Below are 26869 nucleotides of genomic sequence, written 5' to 3'. Positions count from 1 at the left end.
TGTTTGTTTTGTTTTTTAAATTCCACATGAGTGAAATCATACGGTATTTGTCTTTCTCTGACTTATCTCGCTTAGCATTATACTCTTTAGCTCCATCCATGTTGCTGCAAATAGCAAGATTTCATTCTTTTTTATGTCTGAAAAATATTCTTTTGCACACACACACACACACACACACACCCCTCTCCCATATTCTTTATCCATTCAACCATCTATGGGCACTTGGGCTGATTCTGTATCTTGGCTACTATAAATAATGCTGCTATAAACATAGGGGTCATGGTTGTAATTTTTTTTAAATCACACAAGTAGAAAGTGGTTATGTTTTCTTCTCACAAAATTGTTCCCAGTTCATAGGAGAAAATTAGTTCTACTGCTGTTTCCTGACGTTCTGCAAAGGTTGCAGGGTGTGTTCCACGTGATAATACTAAAGAGCTGTTTTAGAATGGCACTTGGAAGAGTTTATTTCCCAGATACTGAATGGAGGTCGTCTGAGGAACAAATGAATGCCTCGTCTCTCAGTCTTACCCCAGGCACTTTGAGTTTCGTTCCCCTCCTGTGAGGGTTCCACAGGGAACAGCGCATGTGCTGAACACCCAGAGGTCAAATTTGATGTCACCAAATAAGGTTATGTTCACTATAGGCTAGACGGCCACATGCTACCCTAAGCAATTCTCTGGGGTGCGCCAGCTGGATTCACAGGCATGGATGTGACCAGGCAGGGGACATTTATCAGCAACTACCAGGTCTTGGTGTGGTCTAAGCATTCTCACAACCATCACTGATGTTAATACTCACAACTGTGCATTTTTAAAAAATTTTTTTTAACGTTTTATTTATTTTTGAGACAGAGAGAGACAGAGCATGAACGGGGAAGGGGCAGAGAGAGAGGGAGACACAGAATCGGAAGCAGGCTCCAGGCTCTGAGCCATCAGCCCAGAGCCCGATGCGGGACTCGAACTCACGGGCCGCGAGATCGTGACCTGAGCTGAAGTCGGACGCTTAACCGACTGAGCCACCCAGGCGCCCCACAACTGTGAATTTTTGCATGTGGCTGTATTGAATAATAAGAGTAATAATTATTAACGTGTTACACATTCTGCAAAAGGGGACATAGAAGTTCAGAGAGAGGATGTGTGTGAGAGAGACAGAGAGAGAGAGAAAGGAGGGAGAGGAGGAGGAGAGAAAATAAGGTGGTGGCTAGGCATCAATGGTTGAGTGCATACTATGATTATGGTACCATTCTAGGTCCCTTATGGGGATTATTTCAACAATCCCTCCCAGAAACTCAACCAAGTCAGTACTTTACATGTGAGGAGGTTGAGTAATTAGCTCAATTAGTATAGGATAGTGAACCCAGGAAATCCAACTCCAGCCATTGAAGCCACTGTGCTGTTCTGCCTCTTTGCTGAAGGGCCTGCCAGTGTCCCTCTGGGTGTTATCACCCTAGTTGATTAGAGGACATGAAAACTGAAGCCTTCCCTGCTGAGAGTGGGAGAAACCCACCAGAATGCTGTCCCCATGTTACACACCACAGATTGCAGGCAAGCCAGTTGTTAGCCTGGAGGACAACCAGCCTCCCTCCATAGCCCCATTCTTGCCAAAAGCAGCTGTTCACTAAAAGTCAAGACTGTGAAGTCTTTTCCTGACTTTCAGCGTCTTACAACCATCAACACATGAGAAAAACTCTATGTCTGATTTTAACAAAATATACTTTTCTCATCAAAATGGTTTCTTTTAAATGTTTTATGTTTATTTTATTTTTGAGAGACAGAGCACAAGCAGGAGAGGTGCAGAGAGAGAGGGAAACACAGAATCCGAAGCAGGCTGCAGGTTCTGAGCTGTCAGCATAGAGCCCGACGTGGGGCTCGAACCCAAAAACCATGAGATCATGACCTGAGCTGAAATTGGCGCTCAACTGACTGAGCCACCCAGGCGCCCCAACAAAATGTTTTTTGATAGCACGGAAAAAGAGATACATGTTCATTATAGTTTACTGGGTGTCTCTCTCTGCCATTTTCCACATGAGGATCATCTAAGGCCACACACGGTGGGTGCTGGGGATAGCTAACTGGGAGCATGATTTAACCTAGTCTCAATCTTTATTTTCACAGGGACAAATGTAGTCCCAGACGGGGCCCCTTAGGATGTAAGGACATGTCCACTGAGCTAACTGCTTTGGTTGACAGTGACATGGGTTCAGATAGGTGGGCCAATATTCTTCCAGGTTGATCTTTATTTACTCTACAAAGGGAGCAAGGTAGGGACAGCAGCACACTGGTTGCCAGGCTGCTCCAGTCCCAAGGCTGAGGCTGGGGACTCATGGAAGAAGGGAGTGCCTTGGACAGAGGCTTTGAAGAAAAAGGAGAAAGAAAACAGGGTTCTATTGGGAGGGCAGAGCTGACAATAATGTTACATTCATGCTCTGGAATCTTCACTGGAGCTTCTGTTCACAGCCTATTATAAATTCTCAGGCAAAAATGACTCTGAGCTGCCTTTCTAGGTTTATCTTCACTAGTCTCCTGTTGCCACCCTCGACTCCAGTCAAGGCAGGCCTCTAGCTCTTTCCATGGGCTGTCCATCTCTCTCCTTGCTTGTTGCTTGAGATGTTATCCATTCCTTGAGGATGGCCTATTGTTCTGTAGCCTTGAGTTTTGATGCCTCAACCCAATGTGATCTCTCTTTCCCTGAAGAACACAGACCCTTTGTTAAGGCAGGCACTTTCCGTGGAAGTTCCCATGTGAGAGCAGTGTAGCCTTGTGGTTATCTGCATGGTCAGAAAAATTCCACTCCTTCCCTGATCAGCACGTGATCATGGGCAAGTCCTTTATGGACAGAATGGCAACCATACTAACAATGCCCCCAGATGCTCAGTGTTTACTCTGCATGGGACTTAGGTATCCATCAACTCATTACACACACACAACGATCTATGAGGTGAGCACAGCTCTAGTGCAGAGGAGAAAACAGAAGCTGTGATAGATTAAGTGACATGTCCAGGCTCACACAGATGAGAAGCAGGTTTGATCTCAGAGAATTTGGCTCCAGAGCCCTTTTACTAAGATGCTACCACCCCCCTGGGGCCTCTGTTTTCTCATCTATAAAATGGGGACTGCAATGATACCCACCTCATAGGATGGTCATGAAGATTAACTAATATAATACAAGAGAAGTACAATAATCTAGAGATCAGTGGTTCCTAGCTGCTGTCATTGTCATCACCATATGCTGGTGTCCCAAATGAAACTGGATGGGCTGGACAGTCATGTCCTCCTAACCCTTTGCATCTCATGTGGTATCACCCTGTGCCCAGCATATTCATCACAGTGACTTTGAGAAAGTCTGTCTGCTCTGGGCCTGATCCAGGCTCAAAGAGATCAACAAAGGGTTCTAGATTTTTCCTAGAATTTGGGAACATGTGTCCTAAGTAATTGTGGACCCCTGAGCCATTGTGCTTTTGTGCTTTCATGGTGTTTGACTCCCTTGCCAACTCCTGCTTTAGACAAATTGTCTAACCCCTCTCCCTGAGGTCTCCTGGGCAATGTTTCAACATAACATTTTCTTTCTCCTCTCCCCTCTGCCTTCTCTCTCCTCCTCTCCTCCCCTCTCCTCTCCTCTCCCCTCCTCTCCTCTCCTCTCCTCTCCTCTCCTCTCCTCTCCTCTCTCCCTCTCTCCTGTTCCCCCCTTCTCTCCTGTTCTCTGTGTCCTCTTTCCCTCTGTTGGTCACTCTCAGGGTAGGAATGGCTACCTGGACACACAACTCCGTATTTTATTTCTCCAGTAGGCTAAGCAGCATCCTAGGGCCCAGGCCTGTGAGCCAGAGTTTCTGGAACCAGGGCCTCTCACAGCTCAGGGACATTTGGATGGCTTTTAGCGTATGGTGCTTTATCCAGGAGCACCTCTTCCCTTGCTTGGATTTAGTGCATCCCTGGGGCTGATATGGTAATAGGTTAGTGGTTTAGGGGCAGCTGATGTGAAGCTGCTCCTGCCTCCTTTCCTGCACAAACAGCACTGGACGGGAACCAGGATTTCCATCTCGTTCATGCTGGAGTCCTGGTTCAATGACCCTGCCTCTAAATAAGTTTCCTCCAGGAACAGCATCCCCCATCCCTTTCTGGAAATAAAAATTAAAAGGAAAACTGACCCTGCAACTCTTTTAAAGGACACTTGCCCTGCCCAGGTCACTCAACTTGTGGCAGAAGGCATTTCCATCACATTGCTTTTTAAGTCAACCCAGAAGATAGCCAACAAATAATCCTTCACAGAAATAATGTCTAAAAGATTGGGGCACCTGCGTGGCTCTGTTGGTTGAACATCTGACTCTTGATTTCAGCTCAGGTCATGATCTCATGGTTGGTGAGTTTGAGCCCTGCATTGGCTCTGCCTTGGTGTTGTGGAACCTGCTTGGGATTCTCTCTCTCTGCCTCTCCCCCACTAGCGCTCTCTCTCTCTCTCTCTCAAAATAAATAAATAAACTTAAAAAAATAATGTCTAAAAGACGAAAAGGATTAGTTGCCTTTATACATCCAGTTTATTGGCAGCAGTGCAATTAAATTCTATCTTATGCTGTGGTGTGAGGGTTCCACAGCTTGGAGGGGCTCCTCCTGAGCCCCTTCACAGGCACAGGGCATGGGTTCATAATGAAGCGGAGCACGTGGCCCTGCCCCTGAGGGAGCACCTGCCATGGGAGGGGGGCCCCCGCCCTGGTTATGCACCAGCACCTGATGCTACTGATTTTGTGTTATCACAGCACTGACACACCTCTGGAGGAGCCCTCTGCTACCCCTCCATGCATTTGTTTCCTCTTCTGCCTGCAGACTCTACACACACTCATTTTCCCTCTGTCTCCTAAGGCCTCTTTCCTGGATGGTGCTGTGACAGACCGCTGTGGGTGGTGCCTGAGTGGAAAGGCTCAAAGACACGTGATGACTTAAGCCTTCCTTGAAATGAAGGGCCTGGGCTCTCTGTCTCAATGGGCATGACGGGTCTGTGTTTGGATGAGCCGCCTAGGGTGACTCATGTCACGGTCCTCAAGTGCCATCCACACGGGTGCCAAGACTCAGTGACAGCCCCACTGAATGCTACAGGATAGTCATTAGCTTTACAAATGATTCACAGCAAGTGATTCATAAGACACAAAGAGTGCTACCTCCCCTCCCCCACCACCTTTAGGGGCATTTAAAATATGCACAACTTGGTAAACTTTGATTATCACTTTAGAAGAATGAAGCTTAAGACCTGTGCTAACTCTTTTAATCACTTCAGGAAAAATGTTCTTCAGCAACTTGGGAAGGCCTCTAATCCCTGGGTAAGGCTCACAAATGGTGTCATACTCCAAGGACACGGATGGAGGCGTGGATTTCTGCTCATAGGGCAGGAAGGTGTCTCAGGATGTGGTTACAGATGCTGCCAGTGCTCCCCCAAAAGAGGGAGCGACTAGGTTGCTACATTTGTTTTCCATTCCCACCCATCCTCAGCCCTCTTCTGCCAAATTCCTTTGAACCACTTGGGCAGAGATTTCTGGTGGTAAATGGAGAGACAACATTAAAACTAGTAGCCAAACAGTCAAACTAACCCTATGGTGACAGAAGTCAGAAAGGTGGTTGTCTTGGTGGGTGTGGGGGGGGCGGTTATTGACTGGAAAAGACATGAGGATGGAACTTTTTGGGATTTTGGGAATCCTCTATGCCTTTATCTGACTAGTGGTTGCAAGGTGTATACATATATAAAAAGTCATCATCACCAAGCTGACATCTCAGTGTGTGCATTCTACAGTATACAGTTATATCTCCATGAACAACATTACTGCCCCAACACAGGTGGGAGATGATCCCAGTGGTTTCCATTTCATGCCACGCCTGACCCACTTTATTCTGGAGACACTGAAATTCTATCTGTATCCATTACACATCTTTATCTTCCTCCACAAGTATGTTTATACCCATAGGTTATATTTATATCTGCAGCCACATCTATATATTTAAATCTGGAGAGGAGAGAAAAGTGTTCTATGTGTGTGTCTATATATAGGGCAGTTTACTTCTTTCAAAGAACAGGAGGAGCTTAGCTCACCCCTCCTCATGTTTTTTTTTTTTTTTTTTTTTTTTTTTTTTTTTTTTTTTGAGAGCAGGACATTCACACACACACACACACACACACACACATGCACTAAGCCTAGTTGTCTGATCAACAACCTTTCCTTCTCCCTTATCTGAGATGGTAAAACTGACCTTGATGATGAGCTTGGGGATCGCCAGCACGGTGGATTTCTGCTTGGCCAGAACGTCCCTGGTCTCACTGACACGCGCTGTGACAAAGAAGTGCAGGAACCCTTGCTCTAGCAGCTGGCTCATGTACTCGCCTGCTCTGATCAGCACTTCCTGTTTCTTGACTGGCGGGGGAGAAACAAACATACAGAGCATTAGTCCCGGAGTGAGACCTGCTTGACTTGCCCCAAGTGCCCCATCTTTCCCATACTAGCCCAGCATCCACCAGAAGCACAGCAAAGGTCAGGGGCAAATGGAACAGAGTCAATCAAGGACAAAACCTTCTGCTTCTCAGGTAAAACAGGAATGTGCTAGAAAACTTAATATTCAGTAAGCCTTACTAGAGAAAATGAGCCGATTTGCTCCCAACAGTGGTTTTGCTGTTGTAGAAACGCAAAGCTGCGACAGAGATGTTTAAAGTCAAAGACCAAGGGGTTTTAACTGGGGCTGCTTTGAGCTGACCAAGGACAATATCAAGATGGCAGATGTGGAGTAGTGAAACCCAAGGCCACTTCATACAACAAGAAATATCTCATAGGCCATAGGCCACCGTTAAGCAAAACTGTCAACTACTTAAACCCTTCCCTTGTAGTGCTCCACATTTTCTTTCCAGCCTTTTATGTACCAATCTGACATGATTTTTCTATTTAAGAGAAAGAAGCCTTTGAAACCAGTTTTTACCCTAGGCATTCAGCTCTCTCCCACCCCCTTTCTATTTGCAACTTAAAAGACCTCTGTGCCAAATCCTTGTTTCCTCAAGTCACTGCTGTTAGCTTTCAGGTGTTGAGGACAGGCCAGTGAGGAGGGCATTTGGAAAATGGGGGAGGGGTGGTCTGGGATCCCTTCTGCTCACCATCCGGGCTGAGGACAGGAATACTCTCCTGTGGTTCTGAGTAAAACAGTGAGGTTCTGTTTAGCAGCATTGCCCACTTTCTCTATCATTCTCATTTGCCACTGCCCAGGATTCAAGAGAGCAAAGGCCACTTTTGTGTTATCAGCTCAGCAGGCAGGCCCAACGGGGAAACGGGTGGCTCACACCCCCATCCCCACTCCCAGAACACAGGCTCTGTAAAGGTTTACGGAATTGAACATCTCCACCACTGCTTCCCTGCCTTATGTCTGCCTTTGGCCCAAGATTCCTTCTCCCTGTGGAAGTTATTGAAAGGAATGATTCCCATGCTCCATACTTGAAGTGCAAGAGACAGTCCCCAGTTGAAGAAATCTGAAATGAGGACAGGACTCTGTTTGGGGTGAGCCAGGGCACAGGGAAGGCCCCCTGACTTGTCATCCCACAGGCGAGGGTACATCAGGCCATGCTCATCATCTATGTCAAAGTCTCTTCATGGATGAGAAGGTGCTGTGATGGTCTTGAGCCTCTGACTGCAGTTCTCAATCCTGGTTGCAGATCACAATCACCTGCGGACATTTAAAAACCTGCCCTGCTGAGTCCCACCACAGACCAATTAAATCAGAGTTTGGGGGGCTGAGGCCCAGGCATTATTTTAAATGTTCCAGGACAGTTGACTTTAATGTGCAGTTGGGGTGGGGAGGCACTGCTCCAGCAACCCCCCAGAGGATCCCCACGGAATCAGCTCTATAGAAGCCTCAGGTTACCAGAAGGTATGGCCCTTCCAGTGCAGCTGCTTGCTGCTCAGTGTGGTCTGCAGCCCAGAAGCACAGCCGTCACCTGGTAGCTCATTAGAGAAGCAGGTTCTTTGAACCCACCCCAGCTTACTGAATTAGGATCTGCATTTGAATAAGTGTCCATAGGACACATATTCAGCTTTGAGAAGCTCCCAGAGATAGGAAGGAGGTTCTAACAGAAGGGGTGGAGTTAGGGCAGAATTAGGGTGGACAGTCTCAATCTTAAAACGGAAAGTCCTGCACCCTGGAACCCATGCAATTCCTGGTAAGTTGGACAGGTTGGTCATTCTAGGCCAGTGGTTGTCAACTGGGGGTAACTTTGCCCCTAAGGGAATGATTAGTAATGTCTGGAGACATTTTTGGTTGTCACAACTGGGGATTGCTACCAACATCTAGTGGGTAGAGGCCAAGGATTCTGCAAAATATCCTATAATGCACACAATAGCCCCCACAACAGCCTGAAATGGTAGTGGTATCCGGGCTGAGAAACCCTCCCCTAGGCTATGCCGAGTTACTAGAATGTATTGGTCCATCTCAGACAAGTACTAAACAGTGTGGCTAGGTTTTCTGGGCCAGTCCTATTCCATTTAGAATCAGCCTTTAGAATCTATGACCTTGGCTTGACCTTGGCCCTTGAATTCTGCTTTTTTGAATGACCCATTCATATTGCCTTCTTTGGGTCTGAGCCTGGATCCTACTTCCTCTATGGCTCCCCTGGTAATTAATTGTCCAGACACATAAGACTCCATCCCTTGACTGGCTACAATCTCAGATGAACACAAAGGGCCCCTTTTTCACTCCCCCAGATCTGGATGCATGCAGTGGCAAAATGGTATGCCTTGAAGAACATGCATTTTGTCTCTAGCTGCCTCCAGTAATAATAAAAAAAAAAAATTGGACTCCTTCTAATTATTACTGGAGGGCTGTGTTTGACCACTGGGTTCCTTTAGGCAGGCGAGATGTGCCTGACTTCTTTCTACCAATCTTAACGGTGGCTTTGGCTACCTTTATAATGTTGGCACCAGGGCATTATTCTCTGGGGCTGGAACATTCTCTAAATCATAGCACTAAGGAAACTGGGCTGTGCTTCCAAGCCCCAGAGAACAGTGCTCCTGAAATAGTATGTTATATAAGTGCTGTGTTTTGCCACTGCACAAGAAATTGTTCTAGATAAAGTTTATTAAACGTGGCAAGAGAAAGAAGAATAGGTTTTCATTCTATGAGTGGTGGAGCTGGGATCCTGCCAATATCATTTACTGTGTCTGGGGAAAGCCAAGGGAGACACAGACAGGAGCTGCCTCATCTCTTTTTCCAAAAAGCAAAGAAAACTAAATATAGCCAAGTGGAAATGATAGCACCTTTGAAGGTACTGGAAGGTTTAACTTATTCAAATCTTCCAAGCTGATTCTAGCCCACACATTCTCTTTAATCATCAATCTGGAAAGTATGCCTCCCATTCTACTTGGAAAACTTTCTTTGTAACACAGCCTCCTGGGACTGTACTCTGACTTGCTTGATCAAGGTCTAGAGTCAAGTGGCATTTTGCAATATACTGCAATTTATTTTATTTTATTTTATACTATTTTATTTTGTTTTATTTTATTTTATTTTATTGAAATTTATTTTAAATTGCAGTATGCAACCTATTGCCTACAGCCAATGCCACCTGGCCAGCTGTCCCTAGATCAATGACTGAGAGGGTTAATGGATCATGCCATTCTAGCCTAAGAAATCATATAAGCTTCTTATCTCATAGGATTAGGGAGAAAAGGGGAAGAAGATGGAGCTCTGGGTCTCCCGTGAAGTGGGAAAAGGATGGTGCATAGTTAAACCTGAGTGAGATCATGCCTCATTTCTGCTCAAAACCCTCTATGGGCTCCTGCACTCACTTGGAATCAAAGCTAAAGTCCTCACAAGGGCTCACAGTTCTTTACATAATCTACACCCACCACTCTTCTCTGGCCACCTTTGCTCCCAACTCCAGCTTCCTGCCTACTCGTTGAACACATCAGACATGCTCTGGCCTCAGGGCCTTTGCATTCACAGTTTTTTTCTGGCTGCAAAGCTTGCTCCTTTCCTTCTGTCAGGTTTCTGTTAAATGTTACCTGGTTAGAGAGGTTTTCCCTGGTCACCCTACCCACACAGCATCCCCTTCATCCCTCACCCTGCTTTACCCTGTTTTATATTTTCCTATTATATGCATAATCATACTATATAGTACTTGTTTGTTTATTGTTCACTCCCTTAAGACCACAAATTCCATGAGGGTAGGCACTTCTGTTGTGCTCACTGCTGTGCCTCCAAAACAGTATCTAGACATTCAGCATGAAATAAAGGTTTGGGGAATGAATCTACAACCCTGTGATGTGGGTGGTATTGTTCCCAGGAACAGAAGAGCTCTGATCAGATCACTTAAGTAACTTGCCTCAGGACACACAGCTGGTAGGTGAGGTAGTCTCGATTTACCTAAATCTCTATTTACCTAATTTCAAGATCCAGTTTCTGTAAACTCCACTGTGTCTGCCTGTTCTAACCAATTGGGATGTCTGTTCTCTTGAGTCCTTTATACTGACTACTCTTTTCATTAATAATTACCTTCCCTACCTCGAGGGATATAGGAAAAGTGCTAGATCTCCCAGTTTTACCCCCCACCACCCCCAAATACTATGGTGATTTCCTAATTGTTAGCCACATTATTACAGCTATGGAATAGCTCAGTCTTGGAATTAGGATTTTTCAGAACAGTTCCCCACTTTCCTGGGGCTATCTTTCTAAAGCCTCAGAAGGGTATATTCACAGCGGCTTGGGACAACTGGTGAATCTAGAAAGCTTGAAAACAATTGGGTGTATGAGTTGGTTGTCTGGGGTTGGGGGGTGCATATTAGTCTTGCTTGCCTCCATGTTGTAAAAACTTATTATTTGTTCACCTTTAATTTTTTTTTTTTTTTCTTTTTCTGGGCCATATGTCAGGTCAACAGAAATCTAGTGCCTTGAAGCGTTCAGGTCCTTTCTAGCCTGCTCTAATTCGACATGCTTGGCCTAGAGACCAGGTTTTCCTGGTTAACTGATTCTACCAGTCATGTGACCAACTTTTGTGCCCCCTAAATACTAGTACCCCAAGAAATGGGTACTATTTAAGACTGGTTGAAATTGCAACCTCCAATGCAAGCTGGAGCCTGTCCAGCCCAATCCTGCTTAAAATATTCTGAACTTTTACAGTGAAGGAGATGCTTTGGAAGGCCATGCATTTGAGGGAGGCTGGCTAGGATCAAGGATGAGAAAGAGATCCCAGAAGAGGCAGCAGAGAGAACAAAACCCTTCAAAGGCTCCTGGACAGCACATCCTGGGTCTCTAGCATCCTCTCTCAAGGGTGGGCTCATCGCTGTCCCTATACCTCAGCAGATGAGTTTTCAGAAATGGCCTGTCTGCAGAGCTTAGATCTCCTGCCTCCTAAATGGTAAAGCAAAACACATCATTCCTACTGGGGTAGCCTGCAAAACTTTACCTGACTCAGGGAGAGTTACCAGTGGGTGGCCTGCTGTCTGACACCTGTGCATCACAAACTTTCCTGGGCACTAAAATCCCTTTGGGATCTTGTTAAAATGTAGATCCTGGTTTGACAGATGTGGGGTGGGGCCTAAGGGTCTGCATTTCCAACCACCTCCCAGGGGATGCTGATGTTTCAGGTCCTCGACCCACACTTCAAGTAACAAGAAATTACATTTAATTCTCATGACTCATGGGGCTCTAGGCTTTGAAAATTTTGGTGTTCTCTTCTTTTTTTTAAATTTTTAAATATTTATTGACAGAGAGTGAGAATGACAGAGAGAGAGAGTGAGAGAGAGAGATAAAGAACCCTAAGCAGGCTCCTTGTTGCCAGCCCAAAGCCTGATGTGGGGCTTGAACTCACAAACTGTGAGATCATGACCTGAGCTGAAATCAAGAGTTGGAGGCTTAACTGACTGAGCCAATCAGGCACCCCTCAGTATTCACTTCTATGCATGAGAGGTGAAGGTGACATTTGAGGCCCCCCTGGGAGAAAGGGATTCTCCCATGTGGTTCATGCTCCTGAGCTCTGGGACAGGATTTTAACTTTGGAAGTTATTAATGAGTGATACCACCAAGACAGACAGGGAGGCAGAGAACAATTCCCAAGGAGAAGAGCCCCCTCATTAGCTTACAGGACATGGGCTCCAGCGTCACTTCAAATGTCTCCTTCTTGAATTCTGTCTTGGAGACTCCCGTGTAGAAGACAATGTTGCCTGAGAGATAGGCTGAGAGGGTGTAACGGTTGGGGCTGTTGTTCTGGAAGGTGATGGTGAGCTTGAAGTCTCTTCCCAGCACGGCTTTCTCCACTTCAAAATCCATGTCCACGTCAGACCTTGGTTTGACAATGCCTTCTGTGTTGAGGGACTTTTTAGCCCCATACATCAGTGCAGTTTCTAGAGCCAGCCTCTCTTCTTCTTGGCCTAGGAAAGAGGCAGAGATAATCATAGGAAAAAAATAAATGCAATCCATCAAAGAGAAATTAATAAACAGACAGTGTTGTCCTTGCTGGGTAGCCTCCATAAGCCACACCACTGCCCTTCAAGACAGGTGTGTCACCATTATTCCTATGTTACCAATTCTGCAAAGTCAGAGTTCTGGTCTGCCCAGGCTGCTGAGTTAGGTGGCATGACCAGGGCTTACCTGCAAGGGGGATGCTAACAGACTTGCTCTAAGGGCTGTTTCCCCAGTGCTGCTACTACAGGGTTCAGCAGGTAGAGTGGCACAATCTACCTCTTCTCAAATAGTGGCATCAATTTGCTTCTCTCCCCAAATCCTAGCTAGAATTTGGGGATCTCTAAGTAAAGATTTTGGCAGTAGCTACATCTAACCACTCCAGCTGGTGCTATACGAGTTTTCTCCTTTTCATGGATCTTTCTGGTAAGACCTGTACTCCTCATCTCTCTTTCCACTTGGGTCTCTCCCCTTTGCTCCTGCTGAGCTGACCCCTGGGCAGCTGCCATTCTGCCCTCTACTTCCCCTGTTGCCATGTGGCCCCGAAAGAGTGCAGAGATCACTTTTCCCAAGCAGTGCACCGCCCCATCCACTCAGACATGACCAATTGTTAACAAGCCTTCCCTGCCAAAGGGCTCTAAGACCAATCTCCCGTGGGGAGCACTGGGTTCTCTAGTGCCTCTGGATGTTCACTGTGTTCGTTAGAGCCTGTCAGAGGTTCTGAGATTGAGCCCTAAGGTGAGGAGACTTATTTAACCAAGACTTCCCAAATTCATCTGACACTGAACACATTTGTTTTGAGGGACACCTATTGGCATCTGGTGGTGCACCATATTTTCTAATGCAGTTTGAGATGTGTGTGCTGTTTTTAGGTAAATGTCTTCTGTTGGAATTTCCAAGGTGGTGGGGGAGGAGATGAAGGCGGGGGTGGGGCAGGGATGAAAAGGGGTAAGTTCTGGAAGAATCAAACAATAGCTTTGTGCAGGTGTGGAAACAAAACATACAGGTACAAGTCAAGCCTTAGGGTTTGCTCCTCTTGGCTCAGCTGGGCTGATATTTCCTTACAGAGCCCTGGACAAAATGCTTGGCTTGAGGGGACAGGGCTTGAGGAGGTATGGAAAGATAGTCATTATTCTCTTTACCACCTGACTACCTTTGGGTGTATCTTTGTGCATCGTGGAAGACACAGAGGCAAATTCTTTGACTTGTGAAAACTAGTCATGGAAATGTTTAGCAAAAAAAAAAAAAATCACTTTGAAATAAAAATGCAAACTTTTAAATTCATTAATTTTTAAAAATTATATTTTAACGTATATTCATTTTTGAGAAACAGAGTGCGAGTTGGGGAGGGACAGAGAGACAGGGAGACACAGAATCCAAAGCAGGCTCCAGGCTCTGAGCTGTCAGCACAGAGCCCGATGCAGGGCTCAAACTCCTGAATGGTGAGATCGTGACCTGAGCTGAAGTCAAAGGTTTAACAAACTGGGCCATCCAGGTGCCTCTAAATTTGTTAACTTTAAAATAATGTCTTCTACCTTAGTAATGAGATGCAATGCAGATGAAGAAGCCAATAACAATATCTACCACTGATAACGATGTGACAGGTATTGTGTTTAAGTGTGTGCTCGGCACTGTCTCATTTACTCCTCAGACAACTCTACAAGGCATGCACTATTGTTACTATCCATGTCCTTATTTGTAAAAAACAAAAAAAAAAGGTGCCTTCATCAGAGGATTGTTAGGAGGTTAGAGGGAGTATGCGCATGAGAATCAGCAGCTACCAGTACTTTGCAAAGACGGAAAATGACAATAGGTGTTGCAAACAAGCTTGAGTGTGGTGTGTGTGTGTCTGTGTGTGTGTGTGTGTGTGTGTGTGTGTGTGTTAACAATTTCTCTCATTGTCAAGATTGCAAGAATGTGCCAGGAACAACTGGTCTAGGACAAGCAGTGGCTAGCACACATGCTTACAGATCAATAAGAGGGAGATAATAATAAGGGGAATGAGGGGCCATGAAAAGGAAAGTTCAGGGAAATGTTTTAGCAGAGAGCACCTGGCAAACAGCTCCTCGAGAGAGCATTACTGATTACTGCTTTGGATGGCCACCAGATATGCATTTAGGCAAAATGCAGGAGGGGAACCCCAGCGGCGGGGGCCTGGTCAGAGAGTGCCACCTTGGTGGGGAGAGAGGCCGAGCTGGTCCCAATGAGGAGAAGGGGCTGCGGAAGACTTGTGGTGAGCCACGAGAGACTTTCTATAGGGTCATGGACAGAGGTGCCTCTGGCCCCCCTCTGAGGATCAGCCGTCCCTGTGAGCGGGAAGCCAGGCCCACGTAGGAGGCAGGGACGTCAGGGTCTCCCCAGAGCACTGCAGAATCCCCGTCTCTCTGCGGTTGTGCTTTATGATCTGACATCTTCCATAATTCAGGGCCATGAATTCAGTGCCGTGGGAGAATGATCTAAAGCCAGATTACATTTTTTGAGATTCCTCTGTGGCCTCCAGGAGCAAGGTCAAAAGCAGCTTTCCATTAGCTCAGATATAATGAAAGCCCCCTTTTATGTCTGTGGAAGTTTCTTCTCATTGTTCAGGTGTTAGCTCAGATGTCCCCTTCTCAGAGAGCACCCCCCTCCATTACCCTGTGTAACGTGTCCCCGAACCCAGCTCTCTCAGCTCTCACTGACACATTGCCTGGTTTTCTGTCCTTTTCCCAGTACTTGACTCTGCATGACATCATTTTTCCCACTAGAACCCATCTACATGTCCCCAGGACCTACGATCCAGCCTGGAACAGAGGCTCTGAAGGATGGAGAAGAACATCAGAGAGGCACATTGCTTTTATCCAGAGACAAAACTTTCATCTTTATGATAGATACTAAATAGTCCAGTTTGGGACATGTGATGTGCATGTAAGTTCACCTGTGAAAGTGTCACCTGCCTTACCATTCATTTGATGATTTGGTGCGAGTTGAGCCACTATAACGTCCAGGCACTGTACTAGGCTCCGAAGAGAAGCACAGCCCTTCCCTCACAGGTCTTGGACACAAGTGCAGAGAGATCACTGTACATGTGTCCATCACAGACTCTGGGGCAGACATTTGCGTGTGGGGAGTAACATGGGAGAGAGACTCAACACCTACTGGGGGCCGGGAAGTCTTCTCAGAAGGGTTTTTCTTTCCACAGTAAGAGCAAGGGCATGAAGACAGTGGCAGCCTGGCTCTGTGGATGACTGTCAGCAGCTCTCCTGGCTGCTGCTTGGGATGCCTGTGGATGTGGTCGGGAGGTGCAGCGAGGGTGCCCTAAAAGGCAACTAGCAGAGGCTTGGCGAGCTCTTATTGGAATGCCCTTCAGGCAACAGGGGAGAGGAAGGGCTTTTAAGCAGCAGACTCAAATTTATATTTTAGATATGTCACTTTGGCAGCAATGCATGCATTAGACAGAAGGAAAGAGGATGTGGGGGGAAGGTGGAATTGGGATGCTCCCGCAGGTAGCTGGGAGAAAAATACTCAAAGCCCGAGCTAAGAGTAGTAGTATTGTGATAATGATAGAACTACTGGCAGGAGCAGAAACTGACTCTTACTGGACACTTATTCTGAATCAGGCACTATGCTAAGGGCTTTCCACACCTGATGCCTTTAAATTCTCAGAGCGTGGCCATGAAGGTGAATTTGAACTATTTCAAAGGGGACGTTTAGAAGGTTTGCTGCTTGACTACATTGCAAAATCTTGGGTGGGGGGGACTGTGTTCTCTTCACTGGGGTCGGGAGTGGGGGAAACATCTGGGCAACGGAGGAGTGAGAGAAGGTGGCATACGGGAAGGGTCTGTTTCAGGTTTCTAAGGGAGACTTAAGTGAATGTGGAGTTGAACAGAGAAGCTGGGCCAACGACACAGACTGGGCTGGGGGCGATTGGTAGATATGCAAATGTTAACATCAGCCTTGGAGAAAGAATGTAAAGTGGGTAGGAATGAAGCCCAAGGGTTGAGCCTAGACTAAGTAACCTTCAGAGATAGGGGGAAAAAGAGGAGTTTAGAGTTGCAGAAGGGGATAGAAGAAAGAGTCAGGTAAGCTGGGATGGAACCAGAGTGGAACAAAGAGAGGGAAGAGAGAATTTCAAGATCCAGGGCTGAGCAGTGGTGTCAAATTCACAGGAAGCTGAGGCAAGCAGGGATCTGCAAACATTTGTTTCACCTCGGGATCAGGGGGTCTTGGCAGACTTGGGAAGAGGAACTTCAAGGTTCTGCTGCCAGTAGCAGAACTGAGGTATGCTAGGCACGAAATGAAAAGAAAAGGCCCCTGATAGGGCGCCAAGGGCAGGCAGCTCTTCCAAGATGTCTGGCCACGGAGGCCAAGAGGAAGAAAGAACAGGGTATGTTCAGTGGGGGATATATTGCTGAAAAAGAATTTCGTAACTTTTTTTTAAACGCAGGTGACACTTGATCCTGCTTAAATGCAAATGGGAAGGAGCTAACAGGGAAGGAGAGACAAAAATACAAATGACAGAGGGAATAATTGATGGAAGAAAAAGGAAATGGGATCCAGACACCATCATAAAAGAAGATAGATTGCCACACAAGTTTTAAGAATTCTGGTTTTCAAAATTTTATAGTTTCCTAATCTTATATATTTGAAAAGAGGTATAAAATTAATATTAAGCTTTAGTTCATCCAAGTGAAAAATGATCTTTCCACAATTTAGTTAATTAAAATAGTTAATTCCTAAATCTGGTAATAATTTCTATCTGTTTTTATTCATCTCCACATTTTAGTGGCCACATTCAGCATTTATGGAGAGAGAAATTATATGAGAGATTCGATAATGAGAATCAGAGTGACAAATGCATGACCATGGATGCCAGCAGCCTTTCCTAGGGGCCCGTGGCGATGTCTATAATCACTCAGTCTTTCCCGCCAGATCCCGGCACAGTCTCTGCATCCTTCTGTAAATAGCATCCAACTTGGTCATTCCTAAAGTCAGAATTTAAAATGCATCTGCCATTCTTGAGTAAGAGGCTAATTAACCTCCTGGGATCAAACTCCAGCCCAGAAGCAGGATGGGGAGTCTCTTACAGCTCTCTGTGAAGATCTAGGGGTTCTTCTGCTTGGACCAGACCCCCACACCGCCCACCTCCCTGAGCCTTGCCTTCTTGCCAAATTCTGGAAGCCTGACCCTCAGAGGTCTTTCTCATTCAGAGTCGGGACATTTTATTTCTTTTAATCTTGTGTCCACCCCTGGTCAAGCCCCTGACTCTGCTGTGGAGTTTTTTCTTTTTCTGGGGGGGAGGGGGTCCTTTCTTTTTTGACATCTGACCCTGATTTGGCTTTCACTGCCACCTCCATAGATGACAGCTAATGAAAATGGTGCGCTGCTGTGTGGTTTACACAAGACAGCTGGTTGTCTGGATGGCTCCCTGCAGGGTTGCCTCTTGCTCTCAACACTGTCTGCTCAGGACTTCTTCCACACCAGGAGTTTATCTACAGTCTCTACTGGGCTGCCTTTTCCTGGAGAACTCTCTCCTCATGCTTCAGCTGGCTGATTCCTGTTTATCCTTCTGTCTCAGTGAGCCCATCACTAATGTCCTCCAGGATCCTGAGTCTGGCTTGGAAGTCCCCTCTCTGTCTGCCCCTGTTCCAGACACCTGCTGCATAACTCAGTGAGGGCTTGCTTCCGCTAATCTCTCCAGCTAGACTGTGCATCTTGTTCCTACATAGTGCTGGGAATATGGTGGGTGGTTAATAGCAAGTTGTTGAATGAATGAGCGAATAAATGTGTGTATATTGCAGCTAGTTTCTTTCTCTTTTTCTATGGACTTTTAGTTTTCCTTTCCCGGCCTCTTTGCCTGTAACTCTATTACAAGAGGGCATTACTTGTTTGTTTGGTTTCATTGTGCTTATGGTTGAAAAAAACTCTCATTTCAGGAAAAAGCCAAAAAGAAAAAAAAAACCCAACTTTGTATCTATGTTGTGCAATGGATGATAACCAATAGAAGAGAAGAATGAACCATTTCAGAAATGCAGCAAAATCTCACTAGTTCAGATGACAAAAATCCTGAATTTCTAATACAATGCATGAGAGTTCTCAATTCAGCAAGCTTTCTCTTTATAGTGCAAATTGCTTTTTTAAATAAGAGCAGAGAGACTGTCTAAAATATTTAAAACAAATTCTGCACTTCTTAGCACTTCAGGAATACTGATGAATATTTAGGTATATGCTAATTACTTGTCATTTCTATCCATTCAGTAAAATAAATGCCACTCCTAAGAACCTCTGCTGGTGAATCATTTGTAAAATATACTCCACATTCTCCATCAAGGCACCCAAGCTCCTCTACCTCCTCTCTACTCCTGACCTTGGGTGGCTTTGTCTCCAGTCACTAGGCATTCTGAACTGATGGCTTAGTAATGTCTTCAGGACACTAAACACACACTACTTCACACCTCCATGCCTTTAGTCATTGATGTTCCCACTGCCTGGAAGCCCTTGTCTATATTTCTTTAATTGTGGTCTGTGACTTTTCTTATCCTAGTCTGCTTTTTCTGGATCTCCTGGTTGGACAGAGTGTCCTCCTTCTTTGTTTCCCAAGTTCCTTCTGCATGATGATCCTATTACTTTTCCAGGAATGGAAACTGGGTCCTGCTCACCATGGGGATCCCTGCCACCAAACCCAATTCCAGACATAGAGTAGGCACCTGGTACTGATTGAAATGGACTTGAATTCAACGGCTCCATTTGAAACCATCTACACAATAACTATTATTAACATTAACATTATTTTATAACTGAAACCTAATGGGCCTGAATTAGTGAGATTATACTGTCCTGTTAATATTGTATTATCTGTCTCAAGGGACTTTTGTGATAATTCAGTGGGACAATGTATGTGAAAATAGTTTGTAAAGTACTAAACAAATGTGAATGGTTGTTTAAATTTCTGTAATTGAACTAAAATGATACTAGTTAGACAATGTTTTCTATTATTGGAAGTTAAGATTCTTTCATGTTTTTGTGCGCAAGAATACATTCTATATATTGTATGAAAATAGACATGACTTTAAACCAAATCATTTTCACAGGCCATGTGAAAGGGAATTTTGCTCAGAGCAAACAAACAAAGAGAACTACAAGGAAAATTGTGGATGTGGTGTGTTTACCTCATGAGAGTTTATAGTTCATTTTGCAGGACACATTTCATAGTGACAGTGGGGAAGTGCCAAACAAGCTTGGGCAAAGGAATCTTCATTCAGTGGCAGTAAGTTACCTTCTTGGAATTTGTAGGTATCAGTAATATCCCTTATGCCATCTCCTCCAACTTCTTTGGTCACAATTAATTTCCCAATGTGGGTGGTATCAACGTTTTCAACCACATGAGTGCCATCTTTCTTGACTGTAATGTAAATGAGATCACTGTTGACCTAAAAACAGGAGAGGAGAGCATTAGCCATCAATGTCCTTGTCACCAAAATCTCTCTCAGGGATGTAGTCATCTGGGATCCCTACAGTTGACATGTTCCTTTCTTCAACAACATTGGATTCACAGGGCTGGACTCATTTTAAAATGAATCTCAAGGGCAGTCTAGCTTCCATTAGCCACCAGGTGTCATAAGTTAAGAGTATCTGGACTATTGATTGTTCAAGCATCAACCATTTCTTTCTTCCCTTTTTCTTCCTGGTGAATCCCACCTCCTCAGAATGAGCCAAAAGCACCAAGCCTGTTCCTTGCTTTCCCAGACTGCTTTTAAGCCAGCCGTGGCTATGTGACCTACTGCCAGGAAGAAGAGGAAGTCTGCTGGGTGGCTTCTGGGAAGGATTCTCCTCCATTATAAAGGAGAGAGTTTGCCCTTTCCTTCTGGCTTTTGCATGTTTTCACAAGAAGCGACATGATGCTTGGAGCTTCTGTAGCCACCCTGGGACAGTGAAGAGAAATACCGCCAACAATACAAAGATGGCCAAGTAGAAAGATAAGAAGCACATGAGGGCTTAGCAGTGCTGTTAAATATCTGAGCCAACCTTGGGACTGCTTCCTTTAGGACTGAGAAAAAATTATAGTTAAATTCCTCTTGTTTAAGTCATTTTAATTCTGTTACTTGCAGCCAAAAGCATTTTAATTGAAAAATGATATTAGGCCATCAGGAAAAATTCAGGTAATTTTCTAGTGGTTCAGCAACTAAACCATGTTATTTGTGGTGTTTGGAAACAGCATCTTGGGGCCATGCTGGCTGACCCCCAAACTCTTCTGACATTCTGCCTTATACTCTACCTTTCAGAAACAATGTCTAAAGCTGTGCCTGAAGGCTGATTCCCACAGCGTCTCTTTTTATATTCTTTACAACCACTTTCTTGGGATCCCATTTACTAGCATGGGAGTGGGTAGGAAATACCAACTATGGTGCGCTGTCAGGAGCTCCAGCTGAAAACAGTCCCTGATGTGTTCACAAAATGCTTTCTGAGCTGCAGATTCCTACTCTTTCAAATAGGGCGATAATAGCACCTTCCTCAGGGTGGTTGCCAGAATTAACTAAAAAGATGTCTGTAAATTACTTATCATAGGGCCTGGAGTGGATCAAACAGTCAATAAATAATAATAATAATAATAATAATAATAATAATATCATAAGTTAATATATAAGTAGTACTGCCCAAATACTGTAGTGCTATAGTCTTAAACATGGACAAAATACATTTGGTAACTGACTGCCCTTGTAGGATTTACTTTCTAATAAAGGAGATTCTGTGCATTAGAATCACCTGGGGAACTTTTAAAAAAATAGATGCCCAATCAAGGAGGTCTTGGGTGGGACCCTAAATCTATTATTTTTTTATATTTAATTTTTTAAATTTTATTTTAGGGAGAGAGAGAGCAAGCAGAGGAGGGGGAGGAGGAGGAGGAAAGAGAGAGAGAGAGAGAGCGAGAGAGAATACTAAGCAGGCTCCATGCTCCCACAGCCCTGGGATCATGACCTGAGTCAAAATCAAGAGCCAGAATCTCAACTGACTGAGCCACCCAGGTGATCCTACATCTATTATTTTTAAAAGAAGTTCTGAAATATTGTCTTGGACAACCAGACCTGAGCACCCCAGCAATATGGTACAATAAGTACCTTGTGGGGGAATGTCCAAGATACCATGGGAGCACCTGGGGCAGTGCGGTGGGCCAGGGTGGGCGTGGTTAGGAAGTAACAGCCAAGTTGAAAGCTGGAAGATGCATAGGAATTAGCAAGCTAAAGGATCTCATGTTAAGTGTTCATAGTCAAACAACCAAAACTCACAAAAGAACACAAGGAAATTTTGGGAGGGAATGGCTATGTGTAGTTCCTTCATTGTGGGAAGGGTGTCACATGTGTATGGGTATGTCTGAACTCATCAAGATGCATATGTGAAATGTGTGCAATCTTTTACATTAATCATACCCCAAGAAAGCTAAAGAGAATAAAGCAAAAAGAAGAAGAAGAAGAAGAAGAAGAAGAAGAAGAAGAAGACAGAATGGAGAGAGGAAGGTTGTGACAGATAGAGAGATTGGCCACTGCCAGGATATCTGAGGGTATTTGAGAGACACACTGGATCAGCTGCAAGAACCTTGGGTTCTGATCTGGAATGCGTACTTTTAGAAACTTACATTCCTGCTTCTATAAAATGAAAATAATTATACTTGTTCTGCCAATTTCATAAGAACGTTTTAGTGAGATAGGATCTATGTGAGCATGGCATATAAACTTTAAAATTGAGTAAAAATATAATGGTTCTTATTAGGTAATGTGGAACTTGATGATAGAACCCTAACTTTCCAAATTGAGGTTAAGAAGAACAACTTTTTGCTGCTTTCTCACAAAATGCTCTGGATTTACATGAAATCTGACCTCTACTAAGGAGAAAACAAGTAGCCATCATTTATTGAATAACCATGAGGTTTCAGGGACACTTACAAATTATGTAATTGAAACCTCACAACCATAGACATCTGATAATAATATATATTATTATCCCTATTTTACAGATGAGGCTGCTAAGTGGGTCAAGAAGCTGTCAGCAAAGTGTGTGTAGTCACATAGTTGGTTCCTGCTAGAGAATGAAAATCCTGGGCTGGCCCACAGCCTGTTCCCTAACCTTCAACCTGGGCTCGCCCATTCCCTGACCTTCATCGTGCATTGCCTTTTCCACATGCTCCTGCCAGACCACGAGTGCTGCCATGAGATGGTGAGATGGTTTCATGCCTGGGGTTCAGGTGGTTCCATGGGCCTCAGATGTCTGAGGGGTGATAAATGGTGGCCTTGTTCTTCAGCAGAATAACCATGGCTTCACAGCACCAGCCATAGAATGTGAAAGGCCAAAATATGAAATCAGAAATAGGCAATGACAGAGCAGACACCTAAGGAATATTTATCATTTTGGGGAGGGGGGGGCAGTTAAGGAAACTAAATGAGCTTCCGGAGAATTTTGGCTTTCCCTCTGGAGGAGACCATACAAGCCCAAACAGCTCCCTCCTCCACTTGCTAATTATAGCAACAATGCTAATAAATATCCTCTTAATAACAGCCCTTACAACAGTTTAGTTTTCCAGTGAGACAAGGCTAAATATGAAAGTGGCTAACTCATTGTTTCCTCTGGAGTATAGAGCTTAGGAAATTTATGTGGGCTAAAATCTCAGGCCAGCCCAGCAGTACTGTCCCTTGTGGAGAGAGGAGAGGAGAAACCCACATATGAAATGGCTATTGCATATGTATGTCGGGGGAGTGTGGAGGGAAAGTATTCTTTCCAATCGACATTAGCAAGCTTTCTTTTTGGTTTCAGCCACCAGTGTAATGGTCCTCCATTTTGGCTGCATATGAGCCCCCGAGTGCTTAAGAGAGTACTGGTGATAACCTAGGGGCACCTGAGTGGCTCAGTTAGTTGACCATCCAGCTTTTGGTTTTGGCTCAGGTCGTGATCTCACAGTTCATGAGCTCCAAGTATAGCTCCAAGCAGACAGGGCAGAGCCTGCTTGGAATTTTCTCTCTCTCCCTCTCTCTCTGCTCCTCCCCTTCTCTCTCTCTCTCTCTCTCTCTCAAAATAAATAAATAAACTTAAAAAAAAGTACCAATGATAGGCCCCCATCCAAGGCCAATTGCATGTCTGTGGAAGACTGTTATAAATACAGGTGATGCTGGAAAGAATATTGGACCTACACTGTATGACTTTAGGCAAATTACTCAATATCTCTGAGCTTGGGTTTAAAATTCCCATTCTTGCAGGGCTGAAAGGTAGATTAGTACTGCTAGAGAAAGTCCTATGTTTAAGGGTAATTTCTTTTGAATGGAAAGGAGTCTTAGTGGCCTTCTAGTCCTATCCCTACATGTGAAGGGATGTGGTTATGCAGAATGTGGGCATCCCACCGTGAAACCCAGTGCTGGTTTCAGCACACCACACCTTTGCCTCCTTGTCACACAGGCACTTCCTAGTCAGCCTCTGCTGAGGTGCTGAGCCCCAGGGACTCAGCAAAGGTGGGCTGGGGCAGCTGGCTAAGGATCCCCTCTCTACAAACTTTTGCTTGTGCCCGTGGAATGTGAGCATATGTCTACTGCTGGCAGAAGCTACAATTTTTACCAATAAGGATGGAAACTCTTCTTAGGGTCCAGGAAAATTTGCTTTGTTCACTCACTTCCAAGTAGAGATAACTACAAAATAGGCTGTGCAGAGAAAGTGATGCTCCTCTAGGGGCATATGGAGGCACTGGGTACCTGCTTGGTTGGAGAGCCTTTCTGGCACAATTGTCATCCGTCTACCCTGTGCTTGCCATTCCTTCAGCCTGTAGGGGTCGGCTACATGTTCAGGCACCTGTGTGTGCTCCCTGCTGCCCCATCCCTGGGCCTCATCTCCCACCAGGACTTGCCAGCACCTGAGGGCACCATCTGGATCCTATCACTCTGAGACTGTTCTCAGCAGTGTACTCTGCATCAGATTTTGTTAGCTTGCTGGCTTGCTTCACTGACCCAACCATCCATCCATCCATCCATCCATCCATCATTCATTCACCAAGTATTTATTCATGACTACAATGTGCTAGAACTTGCTTTCAGTGATGAGGATACGTTCGTGGAACTTATATTCTAGAAGGGAGAGAAGGAATAATACTAAGGCAGGATAGAAGGATAAAAGGGCAGGAAGTGAGATTTTAGGTGGGGTTGGGGTGGGGGGAGTGAAGGCCTTTTTGAGAAGGTGACCTGTGCAGAGACCTGGATACAGCAAGGGGTCAGGCATGCAAAGTGTGGTGGAGGCTGGGGAGGGCTTTCCTAGCAAAAGGAACGGTATATATAAAGACTCAGAAACAAGAGTATGTTTGCATGTTGCCAGAAGAGCAAGGTCAAGATGGCTGGAAGGAAATGAGGAAGGGATAGGGGTGGCAGGAAAGCCAGCGGCCAGATCACACAGAATCTTATAAAGACTTATTATGCAAAATTTTATTATAACAGTGGTGGAAATCCATTAGAAGGTTGGGGGCAAGGGAGTGATGTGTTTTATTTACAATTTTAAAGGACAATTCTGGCTGATTTATGGAGAATAGACAGGAGAGGGGTAAGAAAGCAGAAGGGAGGTGGGCTAGGGGTCAAGTTCATAGAGCTCAGTGTTGTACAGAGCCCAAAGGGTTACAATGGGGAATCACAGACCTGGGTGGACACATGGTGTTTTTGGAAGGTATTTCCAGCAAGATGCATGAGGAAGATTAAGAAGAGAAGCCAATCTGATTCCCAAATCATATATGGCAGTTGAATAAACAGAGAAATTATTTTAGATCCAAATAGGAGCCCTAAGAATGGACTAACAAGTGGTAGTGAAATAACCTTGAGTTGAGAACTGCTGACCAAGAGCAAGGGAAGATACTACGTAGCTTCTGAGCAATGGAGCAGTTATCCTGGCCCCGGGGGACCAGCTGTCATTGCTGCAAACATCAGCTCAGTGCCAGGGAGGGAAGGGGGAGTGTGCATGTGCAGGAATGTGCATGCATGTGCAAGTTTGGGATGGAATGGTGTGAAGGGGAGGACAGAGACAGTAAGAAGCTAAGATAGAAGCGAAGCAGCAACTCCCAAGCATTCAGTGAACATGGGAACTCAGGAGGGGACTCTGGACTTAGGACTGCTCTGCTCTCTCCCTTTAGAAGCTGTAGGCCACCACGAGTGAGGGAGAGAAAAGGCAGATGGGCTTCTAAAACGGAGGCCTTCTCAAAGCATGAGAAGGGAGGAGGGCAGAGAAGTGGGCATGGCATCAAGCCCTGGAAGAAATCCAGACACATGAAGAATACATTTCTACAATGGAGGAGGAGAGGGAAAGGGGCAGAGGTGGAATGCTTCCCATGCACATGCCTCTTTTTTTATTTTTTTTCAATTTGAGTACAGTTGACACACGATATTACATAAGTTTCAGGTGTACAACACAGTGATTCAACTTCTCTATACGCTATGCTGCGCTCACAAGTGTAGCTCCCATCTGTCCCACACAGTGCTATTACAACATCATTGACTACATTCCCTGTGCTGTGCCTTTCATCCCTGTGGTTTGTTCTAAAACTGGAAGCCTGTATCCTCTGCTCCCCTTCACTTCTTATTTTGGATTCTGCTTTCACTGAAGGAGACCATGGCTCTGAGAAGATCAAAACACGTCAGCGAACATGATGTTTAATCCAGCCCGGAAGTGAGTAAGGAATGACCAAGAAAGTCAGCGAATCGAGAGGCAAGAAAAGGCAAACTCGGCCGACCGCCTGGGGTGTCAACAGGCAGGCTTCCGCAGCCAGCGGATGGAAAAGGGAAGGAAGGATGTAGAATGAACCTGAGTCACGGACACTCTCATTAAAGTTAAATACGATGCCCCCCATGCGGTCCTACTCTGGGTACCCTTGAGAAAATATTCCTCACACACTTTGAACAGCTTGAGTGTCTCTTATAAATGGCTCAGCCCTGGGGCTCAGCCCGTGCCAAAGCAACAAATTGTATGCTCTGTCAGACAAGTCTGCAGTGGCTGAGAGAAGAGTAATTATGATCTGTGAATCCCGATGACACGCATAACACCCCGATCTATATTTAATAATAGCAAAAAGCGTTTGCATTAACAGCTATTAGGCAATGCACTCTTGGAGAGAGGTCTCCTTCTTTGCAGCAATAAAGCACAATAAAAATATGAAAACAAGTCTTTGTGAATTTTAGAGTGATTTCCCATTAAGAGGTTCTCCCAGCATCGTAAATTATCAGTTGGCAGCTGGGGAGGTTGGGAGAAATCTTCAAATCCCAAAGTGAAATCGAGGGGATGAAATTCTAAATATGGTCTGCCTGTTTCCCCCAGGCTTCTAGCAACTGCAATGGTAGTTTCCGTGGAAGAAATACTGTTCCCTTTGCGTATTTCAAATGCCCGATCTTGTTGTCTAAATATTCACACTTCCTAATGTTTACTTCCTAAATGTTTACTTCCTAAACATTTCTGGATGCTGCCTCCACTTGCCCTGC

General features: G+C 45.1%; 1 protein-coding gene across 3 annotated transcripts in view; it reads right to left on the bottom strand.

Moving 5' to 3' along the window:
* Positions 1-26869, bottom strand: part of F13A1 (coagulation factor XIII A chain) — a 165184-nt gene that overhangs the window by 17670 nt on the left and 120645 nt on the right. For all 3 annotated transcript variants that reach the window (XM_030314906.1, XM_030314908.1, XM_030314907.1), the window contains 3 exons: positions 19663-19816; positions 12092-12379; positions 6231-6391 (listed from right to left, as the gene is read on the bottom strand). In XM_030314906.1, coding sequence (XP_030170766.1) covers positions 6231-6391; positions 12092-12379; positions 19663-19816 — 603 coding nt within the window. The remainder of the gene's footprint in view (positions 1-6230; positions 6392-12091; positions 12380-19662; positions 19817-26869) is intronic.

Source organism: Lynx canadensis, chromosome B2 (assembly GCF_007474595.2).
Source record: "Lynx canadensis isolate LIC74 chromosome B2, mLynCan4.pri.v2, whole genome shotgun sequence".
Lineage (NCBI taxonomy): Eukaryota > Metazoa > Chordata > Mammalia > Carnivora > Felidae > Lynx > Lynx canadensis.
The sequence above is the reverse complement of the archived record's forward strand: the minus strand, read 5'-3'. Positions and strand labels throughout refer to the sequence as shown.